The following is a 16,383-nucleotide window of genomic DNA, read 5'->3' on the forward strand; positions in this document are numbered from 1 at the left end:
CGGGGAGGAAATAAACCATAATTAGGCTGGAGCTAGCAGACAGACCCCTTCACTGCCTTCCCCATTCCCGCCCCCAGACCCTGGCAACAGTCTTGGGCGCGAGCGAGGCGCCGGCCACTGCAGCAGCTGTAGCAAGGACGCGTCCACGTCCGCGCCCGCCGCCGAGATCTGGGCGGCGGCGGGGCTGGCCCAGGGGCGCGCCCGCTCGGGAGCGCGCTCATGCAGCGGTTTTCTTCTCCCACAATCCAGAGGCTGCGGCGCGGGAGGGGCGGGGAGTCGGCGGAAGGATATGGGCGCGGAGGGAGCAGCGCGCTCCTTTTGACGGCGGGCTCTCGGCGCTGGTTGGGCTGCGAGGAGAGGGGTGTGATGCGGCACTGCGGTTCCGAGGCCGTTACTCCGGCTCCTCCGGAGTGGGCAGAGGATTAGGCAGGAGCGCGGCGGTGATTTTGTCCCAGGGCTTCCCAGAAGCGCACTGAAAAGGCTGGCGGAGCTCAGAAAACTGGGTCGTTAGGGACACACAGTCAAGCCCCCACCCCCTGGGAGGGGAAGGGGGCTGGAGGCGAGGCTTGAGGGCGGCGAAGAGATGGTATCTGTTCGAGGGGAAGGGGCGAGCCCTGCCTATCGTTGGTGAGGGGCTGCGGACAGGGGAGGCTCCACGGGGTCGAAGCGGCTCCATGCCCACTGGTGGGTGGAACGTGTTGAGCGGAACGCGGAGGTCGAGCCTGGCGGCCGCTCGAAACCACATCTAACGTGGTCTTTCATTTAGCCCACGTTGGGATTAATTCATTGGAGGCAGCTTCGCTGGTCTGGCTCCTTTCTCCAGAAGCTGGGCAACCTTGACGGGCTTTTTGTCTTGCTCCTCCATCCCCTTTTCCCTTCCTCCTCCTCCAGATGCCTTTTCTCTGCCCCTCCTCGCCCGGTACAGACATTTCCAGTGCAGGCTGCGGCTCGTGGCTGCTGTCGAAGCTACTTCTCGGGATTTCGGTTCGTTTCCCTCTGGGGTATTTTTTGAGGAGGGAGAGTTTTTTCCTCCCCTCCACGATGGGATTTTCTTCCCGTGCCAAAATGGACTTTCATTGATTTCTACTTCTACGTTTAATGACCAATTCCCTAGGCGTATTTTTGTGGTAGTTCCTTTTTTTTCAAATACATTATCTGTAAAATGGAGAACGAGATTTTTACTCCTCTTTTGGAGCAGTTCATGATTAGCCCGTTGGTCACTTGGGTAAGTGTGGTGGTATTTATTGTATATTTTGCTGCATTATTTGTGGCTGCAGAGATGGAGGTGGGCGTTCGTGTCGTGATGATCATTCTATTCTAGGTTAAAACGTTTGGACCTCTGGCTGCAGGAAATGGAACCAACCTGGATGAATATGTGGCTTTGGTGGATGGGGTATTTTTGAACCAGGTCATGCTTCAAATGTAAGTGTTTTTTTTCTTCTTTTATGGGTGACTTGTTTTCTTTGAAAAATTGCACACTGTGAACTTAGAGCTTTTATGTCTTAAGCTAATTTGGTTCTTTGGCCAAAAAATTTCAGGTGGTTTAACAATTGGAACTTGAGAGGAGTAATAATCGTACATGCCCAGCCTGTTTATCACAACCCAATGATTATACCTGTTAAAAATGTGAAACTTTAATTTTTCATTCTGCAAACCATGTATTGTTACTTATTGTCTTGTGCTGAAATTCAAACCACATCGTGTCATCTTTGATAATTTGGTAAAATGAGAGACAGAATGAGAATAGTTTCCTATGGGGGAAAAAGCCTTTGCTGTGAAGTTGGGTGCATTTGATGCAGAAATGTTTCTTATTAACCTTTGAGTGTAAAAATAAATGGCTCAAAATTTGAAACTGGTGAAATAATAACATTAGAGAGAATTTCAAACAATAGTTCTGATTGGGGAGGAACTGTTGCTGTAGCAAGTAATTTAAATAACTATAATAACTGAAGTCTGAGTAGATTTATTGTGTGAATTATTAGATTACTATTTGGGGGATCATTTTAAGGTATTAGAGCGAGTTTTGAAATACAGGCAACTGAAATCTTGATGACAACTAGGTAATGATTTGGTAGGCAAATCTTTGTCTTATGTTTATGATGTTGAGTTTGTATTAACTAGGAAAGTTTTGAGATGGGAATTAAATATTGAAATCATCTTGGTAGCTGGATCATTGAAATAAAAAGCTCCATTTGTATCATCGAAGATATTGTAGCATACATGCATTTTAAGTACATAAGTATAGTTTAGCAAACTGAATATTATAGTCGTGCTCAAAATAACGTGTATTTAGCCTTATTTCTCTTGAATAGTCTGATTACAAGCATAGTTTGGAACTTTCAATTTCAAGACATTCTCATATTTTATGTCGGAATTTAGTGCATTATTAATGTTACTAGAGAATAAGCATACTGTTAATAGACAAATAACCTAAATAAAGTATCATTTCTGTATTTTATTGGAAATTATTTTTCGTTTTACATTTATCGATTTTCTTTAAAAGAGAGAAGTCAAATCCATAAATACTTGCTACAGTGATAAGTTCTCAGTCTGTGTGTTCTAAGAGATATGTAGTCTGTATGCTCAGAGTGTGTGCTGTTTTTCACGTATGTGTTGCTCCTACAGAGAAGTATTATAATACTATTATACTATACTAAAGTGTTTTATTTGTATTGACACCCAGAGAAATACGTATGTTATCTAAATGAGTGTATAGATTTTTTTCCATAAGAAAGATAAAAGGAATGTAGGCATTAATTATTTCCAGGAATAGTAAATATATTTTTGGCAGCTCTCCCATGGAACTATTTTTTTAATCTTTGAAATAGCTCACTATTTCCTAAGCAAAATGGTAGAATAATTAAATTGACTTCTGTTTTAGGGAACATACATAAGAAGGATAGTCATTATATCAGATGCTCAGAAGTTGTTCCCCTATGTCTCTTTTCTTGCTTGTTTTTAGACAAATTTTGAATTTGTATACTGAACTCTAAAAAAAATAGGTGTGTTCACAAAAATAGGAAACTACATTACTTTAGTTTTCCACTTTAGTGGTTTTTATTTGAATGATTCTTTTTCTAAAAAAAATTTAAAAATTTTTGAGTCCTGAATAGTTAGCCAAGGTGTTAAAAACACTATAGCTTGTTTCTACTTTGAGTACAATTTTGAAAATATACATGGGTATTTTGAAAGTAATGGTGTTCCAAAATACTAGTTGCCAGGTTGTTTTTTGAGGAGGACTAGCTTCATTCCAAACCTCAAATCTGCTTCTGTTTTCAGTTCCACCTCTCAGTTTCTTTAAAAGATTTTTCAGCGTCCTAATTCTGTTCTGAATGACCTATATAAATTAAAGGAAAAGAAAATTAAGAAAAAAAGGAGGAAGTATACTTTAGCTTTTAAAAAATAATTTGCTAAAATAAGATAACATGAATTCTGTTTAATAAATTATTTATTTACCCAATGGGATAACAAAATATACATTGTTTTAAAAGCTATATTTTGCAAAATTTGAAATTATTAAGATTTTTGTTAAGCACTTAAGTTAATGTTTGAGTTATTGTACTCTGTTAAATTGTTGGTTGAAATTGTACCCAGAAAGTTAACCTAAAAGTTAGCCTAAGTAATTTCTAGATTACATTTGGTTATTTAATTTGTGAGCGAGAATCCTTTGTAAGTGAAACTTTATTTTTCTTCATGTTTCTTGTGCTTGGAGTTCATTGAGCAACTTGGATCTGTGGATTTGTGTTTTTTCACAAATTTGAAAACAATTTGATCATTATTTACATACACAGTTTATTTTTTACCCTCTTTTCATCTTTTGGAAGTCCAGTTACATGTATATCAGGCTGCTTGATGTTCACTGATGTTCTGTTCAATTTTTTTTTTTTTTCAGTCTTCTCAGTTGCATTTGGGTAATCTTGCTATGTCTCCAAGTTCATTAATCTTTTTTTCTGTAATATGCTCTTAATCCCATCCAGTATATTTTTCATTTTAGCTGAATGTCCAGGTCTATAATTCTGTGTCAGTTATGGATTGGTTTTGATTGATTTTTCTTCTCATTGTGGATTGTGTTTTCTTGCTTTTGTATGCTTTGTAATTTTTGATTGGATGCCAGACATTTGGAATTTTACCTTGTTTGGTGCTGGATATTTTAAATTCCATTAAATATTCTTGAGCTTTGTTCTGGGATGCAGTTAACTTGCAAACAGTTTGATCTTTCAGATCTTGCTTTTAAGTTGTGCTAGGCAGTACCATTTTGTCACATTATTGAGGCAAAACCCTTCTGAGTGCTCTGGCCAGTGGGAACAGGAACTGTTCCTGAACCAGTGTGAGCTCTGGGTGGTGTTCCCTCTAATCCTTTTTGATGGTTCTTTCACTGTCCTTGGGTAGTCTCCTCACACGTATGTATTGATAAGTACTCACCTGAAGACTTGAGAGATATCCTCTGCAGAACTCTGGATCTATTGTGCACCTCTCTCTCAAATACTCTGCATTGTTTATGATAGTCATCTTTCTACCTCTGGACTAAGTTGTCTCTTCAACTCAGGGAGACCACTGTGCTCTGCGTGGGTTCCCCATCCCTGTTGTGTTGCCTAGAAACTCTTTCAAGGTGATAAGCTAGGACAATTGTAAGATTCACCTTGTGTGTTTCCTCATCTGTCAGGGATCTACTGTCCTTTGTTGCCTGATATACATTGTCTTGAAAAAAATGTTTCTTATATTTTGTCCTTTTTTTTTTTTTTTTCCCAATTTCAGGCGGGAGGGTAAATTTGGTTCTTGTCATTCCATCCATTCCTTGCCAGAAATGGAAATCTGTTTATATACTTATAATTAAATTTTTGCCCTGCCAGTCTTATATTCTTGCTTTCAGATGTGGCATGGAATTTTGTTATAAGTAAGCCTTATGGTAGAATTTTATTTTCATTTAAAATGTTTACTGAGAGTAAGAATATTGATTAATTTAGTGACTGGAGTGGCCATTTTGCACCCAGAACCTGAAAGTAGAGTTGATTTCTTTATGCCAGTTTACTGACTCTGCCTCAATTTCAGTTCGTTCACTAACTTGGGATTCACTGTATTCAGAGATGAATCTTGGATTTCATTGAGTAGCTCCTTGAATCAAAGAATCTCTGTAAGAGCTTGTGACATTGTGTCAGTCCTCTTTAACTAATGGGGAGAGTAAGCTATTTAGAGATCTGGAATGATGGGCTGGCTCTTCTGCATGCCGCAGGGTATTTTCCTACTTTAACAGATTGAAATCTTTTTTTTTCCTCAGTGCTAGTTATAGACATAGGGCTTGGTGGCAGTGAAGTAGAAGTAACCTTTTTTTTTTGTTAGATGTAATATAGTTCTGTTACCAATTTTGATTACTTGCTGTGAATTTTCAAGGAATTTGTGACAGTAGTTAATTTTATAACCTTAGCATTTTAAAAGCATGCTATTCATATTACCTAAGCATTCGAAAATATGGTTATGTTAGGTTAGGGTTTTAAGTACTGAGAAAATTGTTAGTAGTATCAGAACGATATTTGGAATTACTCTATGATTCAATCCCATTAGTTAGCAATAGGGATCTATTTTTGAAATACTTGGTGATATACTTGTTATGGCTTTTTTCTTCTTTTAGAATCTTGAGGAACTTTAGAAATCATCTATGAAAATCATTTTTATTAAACCCCTGATACATGGTCATCCAACTTCTGTTTAAGTATTTCTTGAGAAAAAGCTTCATAAAGTATACCTAAACCATTTATCTGAAGAGGAAGTTGACCAAGAAATGTTTCTTAGTTCTATCAGCAATTAAGATTAAAAAGTAGATTGTGCTAGCTTTATTACTATAATAACCCTAACATGACTTATAAAATATATAGGTTGTCCTAGCAAGTATGGCATTGACTCTGAATTTTGATATAGTTACTCTCAGGTTTTCTCATTGGGCCTTCTAATTTTTGTTTAGTTTTGTTTTTGTTTGTCGCTTCTTTAAAAACACATGATGTAGTCAGAGTTGCTGTCTTATTACCAAGTTTTGTGATTTATCTCTCAAATATTTCTCTGATGTGTCCTGACTCTTAGATTAATGTAATAGCCCCTGCCTGGTCTTCTTAACCTTTGGGCTTGCTCCTTTCAACTTGTCTTCTCATCTATGATCATATGAAACTTTCTAAAACACTCCTATCTTTAAAATGGTTCAATAGCTTCTGCCTTGACAGTAAAGTAAACACATTACTTAAGCATGCAGACTCCTTTGAGATCTGGCTCCTGCCTCATTCTGTAGTTTTATCTTTTCATACATAGTATCACTTCTTAGTGCATAGCTTAAGATTAAGCAAATTTATAATTCCTAAAGATAAGCTGTGGTCTCATCGATTTTTGTAGCTTTCTGTACATTCTTCCCTTCCCTAGAATACTCTTCTGCCTCCTCACTGTTGATTTGTTAACTGACTCCTGCTTGCTTACTGTCATTGTTTCTCTGCTATTCCCTGGCTCATCCTAGGCTTAGAATTCCTTGTGCTTCTCTAAGACCCTATATATACTTCACTGATAGCATTTATCTCACTGTATTGCAGTTCTTGATATATTTGACTCTGTTGAGTAGCCTGTGAATTTCTTTTTATTTTATTTCTTTTTATTTTTTTAAGTTTATTGGGGTAACATTGGTTAATACAATTATATAATTTTTGGGTGTACATTATAGTTTGACATCTATATATTGTGTGATTACCTACCACCCAGAGTCCAGTTTCCTTCAGCTACCATATATTTGATCCCCTTTATCCACTTCACCCTCCATCAACCCCCCTATATTTGACCTCCATTACCCTGTCTGCCTCTTCCCTTCTCCCCCACCCCCTACCCTCTGGTAACCACTAGTCCATTGTCCGTGTCCCCGAGTCTCTGTTTGTCCTGTTCATTTGTTGCTTTTAGGTTTATATCCCACGTATAAGTGATATCACGTGATTTTCAATTTTTTCAGTCTGGCTTATTTTGCTTTTATCTCGAGGTCCATCCATGTTGTTGCAAATGGCAGTATTTCATCTCTTCTTATGGCTGAGTAATATTCCATTGTATATATGTACCACAGTTTCTTTAGCCAGTCATCTATCGTAGGACACTTTGGTTGCTTCCACGTCCTGGCCACTGTGAATAGTGCTGCTATGAATATCAATGTGCAAATATCTTTTTGGATGTGGGTTTTCAAGTCTTTGGGGTAAATACCCAGCTGGATCATATGGTAGATCAATTCTCTATTTTTTGAGGAACCTCCATACTGTTTTCCATAGTAACCTGTGAATTTCTTAAAGCCAGGGACTTATATCTTCATTTCTCTAATCCTAGCATAGTGCTCAACATACAGTAGGTTCTTGCTAAACTTCTGTTGCATGAATGAATAATAGGCTGTGCAGTAAACTCGAATGAATTTGGGCTTTGAGTCAGACAGACTTCGGTTCACTTCTCACTGTGCTAGTTATTAGTGTGTGACCTTAAACAATTTACTTAGACTCTACAAATCTCAGTTCCTACATCTGTAGAATGGGAGATAATGTTTTCTTCCTGGAGTAGACATCATCTCTGCTATTTTCTGTTCTGTCGATCACAGTATTCCCAGTGCTGGTTGTTGTCATTATTATCCTCTGCTATACCGTACCTACTTATTTATATTTCCTCAAACAAGTCATGGCCATTCACAGCTTAGTTTTGTATTATCTCTGTTGATGTCATGCCTATATAGCTGTATGATCTTTAGCAAGTTACTTAATTGCTCAATTTCCTTATTTATAAACAGGATAAAAAGAGAATCACAGGGTTATTATGGGAATCTAATAGAATAATTTGTGCGCAATGCTTAGTATATAGCAAGTGTTCAGTAAATGCTAGGTGTTGATATCTTTATTGTTTTATTACTATTGTTTTATTACTTTATTGTTTTATTACTATATAGTAATCAATTTGCCTAGACTGCCTTTTCCCCACTTTTTTTTTGCCTAGCAAATTCCTACTTATCCTTTAATACCCCATGAAGTCCCTTGGCAGAGTTAATTGCTCTCTCCCCTATGATTTCTATCTACCTTTTCCAAATTGTTAAAGTGATGTGACTACTAGACAGTATTTAGACGGTAGAGATTTTGTGTTATGTGTATCCCTAGCACCTAGCATAGAACCTGGCACATACCACTGCCACTTAGTATAAATTTGGTATGTCATAAGTTTTCAGTAAATGTCAAAGGAATGAATGAAGACATTTCATAATTTTATTCATTTCCAAAATCTGAGGTCACTCTAGTTTTAGTATTGTTGTATTAGTATTGTAGTATTTAGTATTGTAGTATTAGTATTGTAGTATTAGTATTGTAGTATTTAGTATTAGTATCTAATTCTAGTATTGTAGAATTTAATTTGTTTTACTTTTTAGTTTGTCTTCTGTTTCTCCTTTTCTTCTGTTCTCTCTCTGTCCCTTTGTTTTTGTTACCTTTGTTGGATATTTTTCCCACCTTTGTTACATCTTGCTTGAGGTGATAAGAACAAGTCATAGTCCATGATTTTGTCTGATAGTGGAATACACTGTGCCTTCAGTTTGGTTTCCAGTAACTTTCCTGATGGTGTCCAATATATTGAGATTTTTGTCCGCAGCCTTATGTTGGTCTGACATCTTCAAGACAATCCATAATGATTCTCAGTATGAGATATATCTGATTAAGCTATAGAAAACGACGACAACCTAGAGAAGAACAGGTGAACTAATTGCTACATATGGGAGTATTTCTAAAATTTTTAACTGAAATTTCTGTATATTAATGATGGGAAACTAGTCCTCACAGGATAGTTGGAAAGGAAGACCAATTCTTAATTGTGCTCTTTCAGAGGAACACCAGTTACCTTCTTTTAGGAATTATGAAACAGATTGGTACCACCTTAAGCATTAAATTTTAGCATTTTAAAATAAATATTCGAGAGTTTAATTGATACTGAGATGTCTGTCTAATATTTCGATTTAGTTATTAGTAAACTAGCTATTTTTAGAGTCAGTGTGGTATAAAGGAAAAAAAAGATAGACTTGAGGGTTATAAGTTAAATCCTGGATCAGTCATTTAATGTATTACTTAACCAGTTATTGAAATTAGAAAATAATCTTAATATTTTCTTTATTCCTGATTTTATTCCTATATTATTTTAGCTCTATTTTGCTGGTTAAATGATAAAACTAGGCTTATGAAAGTCATAAACTTTATTCTGAGTGAATAAAGGAAGCCTTTCTCTAATATTAGTAAGGCCTAGGGCAAACTTTTATTTACTACAATAGTCCTAAATATTTAAACCAGGCGAGCAAATTGTTAAATATGTCTTTTATTTTGATAAATACGCCTTCATAATGACTTGAAAGATTCAAACTTAGAATTTGTGGAATTCAGAATTTATAAACTCATGGATTCATATCAGAATGTGGTAGAGCCCAACCTCCTCCTGTCATCCCTGGCTCTGTTGGGCACCACAAAGGGGTGTCCTGTGTATGCCTGTGGACATCCTGCATGCATGCCCGTGGCCCAAGCTCTTATACTCCCTCCTCCAAACAGCTCTTTCTTGGCCCAAGGCTGTATACATCTGGAAAAAGAGGCCTATGCAGGCCCTGAAATTGGGTTGAGGTATTTAGGTAAGAAATTTCAAAGTTTTGGATAATTGGAGTATCAGCTAGAAGGGAGTAATATATGGGCATATCTTCTTGTTTCCGTGGATTTCTTGCCCAGTGGTGAGGGGCATGGACTGAGGAGGGCCAGAGTGTGACTCCGGGTAGAGACCTCTTTTGCTGAGATCTAAATGCAGTATTCACTAATAGGGATGAAGGGATGGTTCATTCATGTATCAATTTATTCATTCAGTAAGTAGTGTCTGAGGGCTTACTATATGACAAACCATCTGCTCGGTACTGGAGATATGATGCTAAATCAGTATGGTCTGTTTCCCACTAGTAAGGGGAATGAGCATGTAAACAAATTGCAGTGTGATATAAATGCTACATAGTGGAATTATGTTCTTGATCAATGTTGGCACAAAGAGAAGTGATTATTTACATGGAGAAAAGCCTTCTTGGAAGAGGGAACATATGAACTGGGACATGAAATTTGAATAGGAGCAGTCAGGTGAAAAGGAGTCATAAAGAGTGAGAGTAGGAGGAAAGACATTTTAAGCAAAGAAAATAGCATAAAGATTTGAATAAAAATGGTGGAATCAGGAAACTGTAGGTTATTTTGTATGGTCAAAGCAGAGACTGTATGCTTCTTGCGCATGGGAAATGGTCCTCAGATACCATGTTTAAAAGATTGTATTTTTTCCTGTAGAGACATGTATTAGTTTGGATTCTCTCCAGAGATACAGAACCAATAAGATGGGTGCATGTGTGTATGACTCTCTGTGTCTGTGTGTCTGTGTTTGTGTCTGTGTGTCTATGGAGAGATTGATTGATTGATTGAAAGGAATTGGCTCATGAGACTCTGGAGGTTTGGTTAGTCCAAAATGTGATGCGGTAGCTGGAGACTCAGAGAAGAAAAGCAGTAAAGGCAGTTTGTTAGCAGGAGTGTCTTTGTCCCATTAAGGCCTTCATATGATTGGATGAGGCCCACTTACGTTATGAAGGATAATCTGCTTTACTAAAAGTCCATTGATTTAAATGTTAATCTTACCCCAAAACACCTTCACAGAACATTCAGAATAATGTTTGACCAAGTATCTGGGCACTACGGGCCATTCAAGTTGACATGTAAAGCTAAGCATCACAACTAGTGTTTCTTAAACTGGGCTGCAGACAGTCTTGGGGGGTCCGTGAATACTTCAGGAATTTTAATTTTTGTGTTTTCATTTCAGTAATTTGAGTTATTTTTCAAGAGGTAATAAAATTCTTTTGCAGCAATAATTTACAATTGAAAGTTCTTTTCATAGACGAAGGTTAGTTTCTTAAGTCACTTTCTTAGACTGAGTCCATGGACTCTTTGGATATATATGGACAGATCTTCAGAAATTCTTGATAATTTTCTTTAAAAGGTGTCACTAGTGCAGCTTGAAAAACAGTAATATAGGTTGTAGAAATCATAGAAGGAATTGAAATAAAAGCATTTGCAATTTAAAAAGATTGATGTTGGTGCTGGTGAAGGCCAGAACAGAAATATAAACTGCATTGATGTAGAAGTGATATGAAAGAGAATGCTGAGGTGATGGGACTTGGTTACCAATTCGATATAGAGAATGAGAGAGGGATGAGTCTAGGGTGATTACCAAGTTTTTTTACTTTTGCGAAGAGTGAATGGGTATTGCCTTTTGTAAATAAGGCATTACAGGAAGATTAAAAGTTGAAGGGAGGGGAAGTATAGAAAATTTATTTTTAAAGTTTATTTTGGAATGTTTGGTGAACAGTGAGAAATATCTTGTGGGAAGGTGGGTACGTAGGTCTAGTGCTCAGGAGAAAGGTGTAGAATTGAGATAGAGATAGGGGAATTACCTTTTAAGTTTGTAACAGAAACTAAAGACATGGCTATTTAGGAAAAAATACAGATGATAGCTAATGACAGTTCCTAGAAAACAGCAACATTGAAAGGCTGGAGGTTTGAGGAAAGTGGAAAAATTTCACAAAGCTGCTGGGAAGACTTCACAAAGGGAGTCAGTTAACGATGAATATTGTTATGTATTGTCATGCAGGGTTGATGACTTATTTGAGATTTAGAAACCACACATTTGTAGTGGAGCCAGTCAGAATGGTTGAATAACTTCTTAGTAAAGCTTAGCTGTTCAGAAACTGACAAAAAGATCTCTTGAGTTTATTCAGAATTGGAGATTGATATGTAGATGTGGGATATTCTCAGGTGAATAGTTGAAATGAGTAGAGTGTGAGCATTAAAGTGGGGAAGAAAGCAGGTGTTATCAGGAGAAGGCTGATAGACTGGAGGTTGTAATAAGAATGAAGAAGAGTAGGTTTAGAAGGAGTGAAAGAATAAGAGGGTGGAAAAGGAGGTTGAGGTCAGAATTTGAGATTTTGGAGGTTGCAGTTCTGAATGGCGATTTTAGGGCCAGGGTTAAAAAATGCTAATGGATGGATTAAAATGGAATAGAGTGAAATAACTAAAGAGGAGAAGGAATTTACTTCCTTATTCTTTATGCTGTTATGATCTCTTGATTACCACTAGAGATAGAAATTAGTATTTTGAATTAAAATGGAAAGCCGGAAAATAAATAGGCTAATTTTAACAATTATAATTAAAGAATAGTTTAATAGTGAGGAAGGAAGAAGACTGGTAATTGTAACCTTTTATTTTAGCATAGTCCTTATATTAAAAAATCAAACTCTGGGAATATCTCAATAGTTTTTTAGGAAATTTTAAAAATAGTGTATTCCTAATATGACTACTGTCCTAGCGATGGCTAGAAAAAAAATTTTGAACTTCACTTTATTATTGACAGCATGACTATTTCCTTTGCCTGAGTAGTAAAGGACCAAGAAAGATGGTTTAGTTTTAGGTGTTGGGTCCTAGTTCAAAGTTGAGAAATTCTGAAGAAGCATGAGAAATTCTGGAGAAGGACCAATGAATGCAATATTTCAATCCATTTTTGCCAAAATTGGTTAAAAAAAGAGAAATAACAGTAAAATCTCAGTTAACTTGAATGTTCAGGGAAAATCAAGTGTTATGTTTTCTCATAATTGAAGGCTAAATTAATTTTTTCCAACTCTGTTCAAAATCTTTGCAAATAAATTAAATTAGATTTTTATTTTTGTAAATAGAATATACATGTGATGATTCGGAATCTTGTAGTATTGAATGTATATAACCAACTAAGATGAATCTACTAAATGGTGAATGATCCCAAGCACATATTTGAAAACAAATCTCTGGTTATTAGCTTCTTATTTTTTTAATTTGTTTGAATTTTACATGTGTCTTTTGAGGGAGGGAAGGAATAAAAGGGAGGGAGATAAGGAGCCAGGAGAAGGGAGGGAAAGAGGGGGAGAGAGAGACAGAGAAAAACAGACAGAGACTGAGAGTGAGCAGGCGAGTGTGTAGATTAGGGAGCCCAACTGTGTAGAAGTTAGTAGTTAGATTTGGCTTTCTAAAGGTATGCATAGTCAAGGAAACCTAAACAGGGAGGAAGTTAGATTTGAAGTATGATTGGACTTGGGTAGCCATAAATGAGAAGAGGAGGGTATTTTAAGTTAGGAAGCAGCTTGAGGAAAAAACATATTTATGATTTGGGAGATGGTCAGGGGACAATCTTTAGTAGAGGATCTAAATTGGGAAATAGAATATGAAGTTGCATAAGCTCAGTAGGCTAGATTATAGGAAACTCGATAATTAACATATAATTTAGGCTGCATATGGCAGGCATTGGAGAGCCATTTAAAATTCTTATTAGGAGATTAAAAGTAGTATTTTAGGAAAATCATTTTGGCATTAGTTTGCAGAATAGTTTGTGGAATATTTTAGTTCATCTAATATTTATTGCACATGTACTATGTACACTATTGTAAGTACTGAGAATATGTCAGTGAAATGAAATGTACATTGTATTAGTGTTTGGAACAAAGGTGGGGAACAGGCAGGGACAACTAGATGGCCATGTGGTGATGGATGGTCATCTGTGCTTATTGTGGTGAGGTTTTAGATTAGGGTGGGCTGTATGATTGGAGAAGGAGGAGCAAATCAAGACTATTGCAAAAGAATTGATGGAATTCTAGATATATTGTATGAAAGGGGAGAATGAAAGATGATGTCAAGATTATAGCTGAGCAGGCAGACTACATAAAATTATGTATTTATAGGAAAAATGACGTGGTTTGGATATTTAATTTCGCATGAAAGTATAAGGAAATTTATTTCTTTTTATTTTTCCTAACTTACACGTAAACACATGTAAATGTATAGTATAACAGTGTGTTTTGACAATGATCCCAGATTTTGTATGAGAAACATTTCAGTTAGCTATGTATTTGTGCTCTTGTTTAAATTCCGATTACTGTTAGTATATATTTCATTATCAAACTTATTTAGTAAAATAGTTTTGAGGATATTTTTATTACAGTTCTTTTGGGATATTGGAATGCTTTAAAGTCTACATTTATCTAGGAGATTTAACAATTCCCTGAAAACTGAGTTACATTATAACTAATTATTAGAATTTAGCCATCTTTGTTTCATACTTATATTATTAGGATTCAAAGTTTCATATGTGATAATAGAAAGATCTCAGCAGTATTTCAGAGTTTGGTCAATGTCCTCAGTAGATTTTTCTCTTTTCTAAGAATATTCATCTAACTACCTGAGTTATTTACTCTAGATTACTCTAGAGGAAAATCCTGGTCTTCTTTGCATAATTCTCCAGAGGTTTCTCGTTTGTTTGTTTGTTTGTTTAAAATTCTTTGATGGAGAAATGAAGTCCGGTATTTATTGAATATTGTACATTTCTTCTAAACATCCCATTATTCATCAATTGCTGTTCATAGCTTTCAAGATATTCTAAATGTTAGGTCGTTTATTCCTCTGTCTTTTAAAAACTAGTGACCCATTTTATTAAATTAGAAGTCCCCTAAACTGCTTGTTTCATTGGGCCATTTGTAGCCCACGCTGCAAATTACTTTAACTTGTCTATTAATAATTCTTTACTTTCTGTTTGCCTTTCCTTTAACTTTGTTTTCAGTTCATCACATCTTTTTTAATACTACACTTGTTCGTATGTGCAGCTCTTTTTCTCTTTTATTTCTTGTATGCATTTTTTTCTTTCATTTCGCCTGTCCTTAGTAGTGCTTTTTTAATAGGCATCTATTATTTAGCCTTTAATTGGCAGGCTTAAAATGAAGTTAGCTTGTGCTCATTTTGAAGCACTTTTATGGTACACTGAAAAGGGCAAGTTAAACCAATAATCTTATTCTGTTTTTAATAAAATTTATATTCTTAGAGTTATCCTGTATGGGAACTTTAAAAAAATATATTAGAGAAACTGATGATGAAAATGGTTATTCTTATTGAATTAAAAAACCTCTTTAGGTAAGTTTCTATGACTATCTACGTTAGTTCATGAATTAGGAGAGATTATACTTTGGAAAATGTTTTTTAAAGTTCTTAATTATAGAGGGCTTTATTGCTTTTAAAAATAATTATGATACTGGACACTGATAATTAACCAGGTGAACTATTTGAATTACTCTAGGCGTGTTTATGGACTTCAGATTACAAATCCTTAACTCCGTCAAATTGATAATATGGGAGTGAAAGCTGTAAGTCTGTCTTGGATCATGGAAAATACCTAATTATACATCAACTCAGTTTGAGATTTCTTGAGTCTCTGGGACTAATTGGGTCTGGAGCAAACACCTCCCTAGAATACTGATTAAAACAAATCTCTGTGACCCTGTTAAGGATTAAGGGCAATGGCTGAAAGTTCCATGGCAAATCAGTGATGCCCATTGGTGCTATAAACAATCTACGTTTCAGTTACTGGCCGAGTGGTTGACCATCGTTTAAATGAAGATTTTGTTACTTTATGAAGGCACTGATTAGCAAAATGTTAAGTACTCAGGTCTCCTTACCAAGAACAGAAATTGATTTGCTTAATACAGTGGTTCTCAAAGTGAGATCGACAGGCTGCTGGAGGTCTGATAGTCAGGTTAAAATTATTTTCTTAATAATATTAAAATTTCGTTTGCCTTTTTGGACTGTCCTGCAAAAGCATTGATGGTACAAAAGCAAAGGTGGGTAAAACTGCTGACAACTTAGCATCAATCAAGGAGTGGTACCAAACTGCACTGGTAGTCATTGTATTTTTCACACTATGCACTTGCAGTTAAAAAGAAATTTAGTTTAACCTAAAAATGTCATTGATGAAGCAGTAAAGTTATTTTATTGAATCTTGACCATTGAGTACGTATCTTTTAACATTATGTAGGACAAAATGGGAAGTCAGTGTGATGATTATCTCAAGGAAGAGTACTCATGATTTTTTGAGTTGCAAGCTGAACCGGGTCTGTTTTGTAGAATACTATTTTGACTTTTAAGATCGACTGTTTGTTAAATCAGTGAATCTCATGCTGTACTGCTAGCTCAGTCTTTGGCTAACTAGAAGATGTGATAGGTATTTCTTCAACATTTGAAACGCTAATTTAATGTATCTGAAATTATGAGAAAGTACACGAAGGGAACTGTGTCAATAATCTCTATGTGGTCATTATATGTCGTATGCCTCTCCAAGAATGACTATTTAGTCACTGTGAAGATCACATTAGTTAATATATGTGAAAATATTCTTGAGCTATATAAAAGATTATATTAATATTAGGTTTTATTGGTCATCATGCACAGTGATTGAGTTTGTGAGAAAGGAGAAATTAAGGTAAAGGGATATTTAAAAAAAAAA

General features: G+C 36.0%; 1 protein-coding gene across 6 annotated transcripts in view; it reads left to right on the forward strand.

Moving 5' to 3' along the window:
* Positions 1-390: 390 nt before the first annotated feature.
* CCDC88A (coiled-coil and HOOK domain protein 88A) overlaps positions 391-16,383 on the forward strand; it is a 109,833-nt gene continuing 93,840 nt past the window's right edge. For 4 of the 6 annotated variants that reach the window (XM_039887114.1, XM_039887109.1, XM_039887110.1 and 1 more), the window contains exons 1-2: positions 926-1,225; positions 1,322-1,422. In XM_039887114.1, the coding sequence (XP_039743048.1) occupies positions 1,163-1,225; positions 1,322-1,422 (164 nt within the window). In that variant the 5' untranslated portion in view covers positions 926-1,162. Of the gene's footprint in view, positions 1,226-1,321; positions 1,423-16,383 lie in introns of all 6 variants that reach the window. The other 2 variants (XM_039887113.1, XM_039887112.1) reach the window with 2 other exon arrangements.

The sequence above is a fragment of the Pteropus medius genome, unplaced genomic scaffold (assembly GCF_902729225.1).
Source record: "Pteropus medius unplaced genomic scaffold, Ma_sr-lr_union100, whole genome shotgun sequence".
NCBI lineage: Eukaryota > Metazoa > Chordata > Mammalia > Chiroptera > Pteropodidae > Pteropus > Pteropus medius.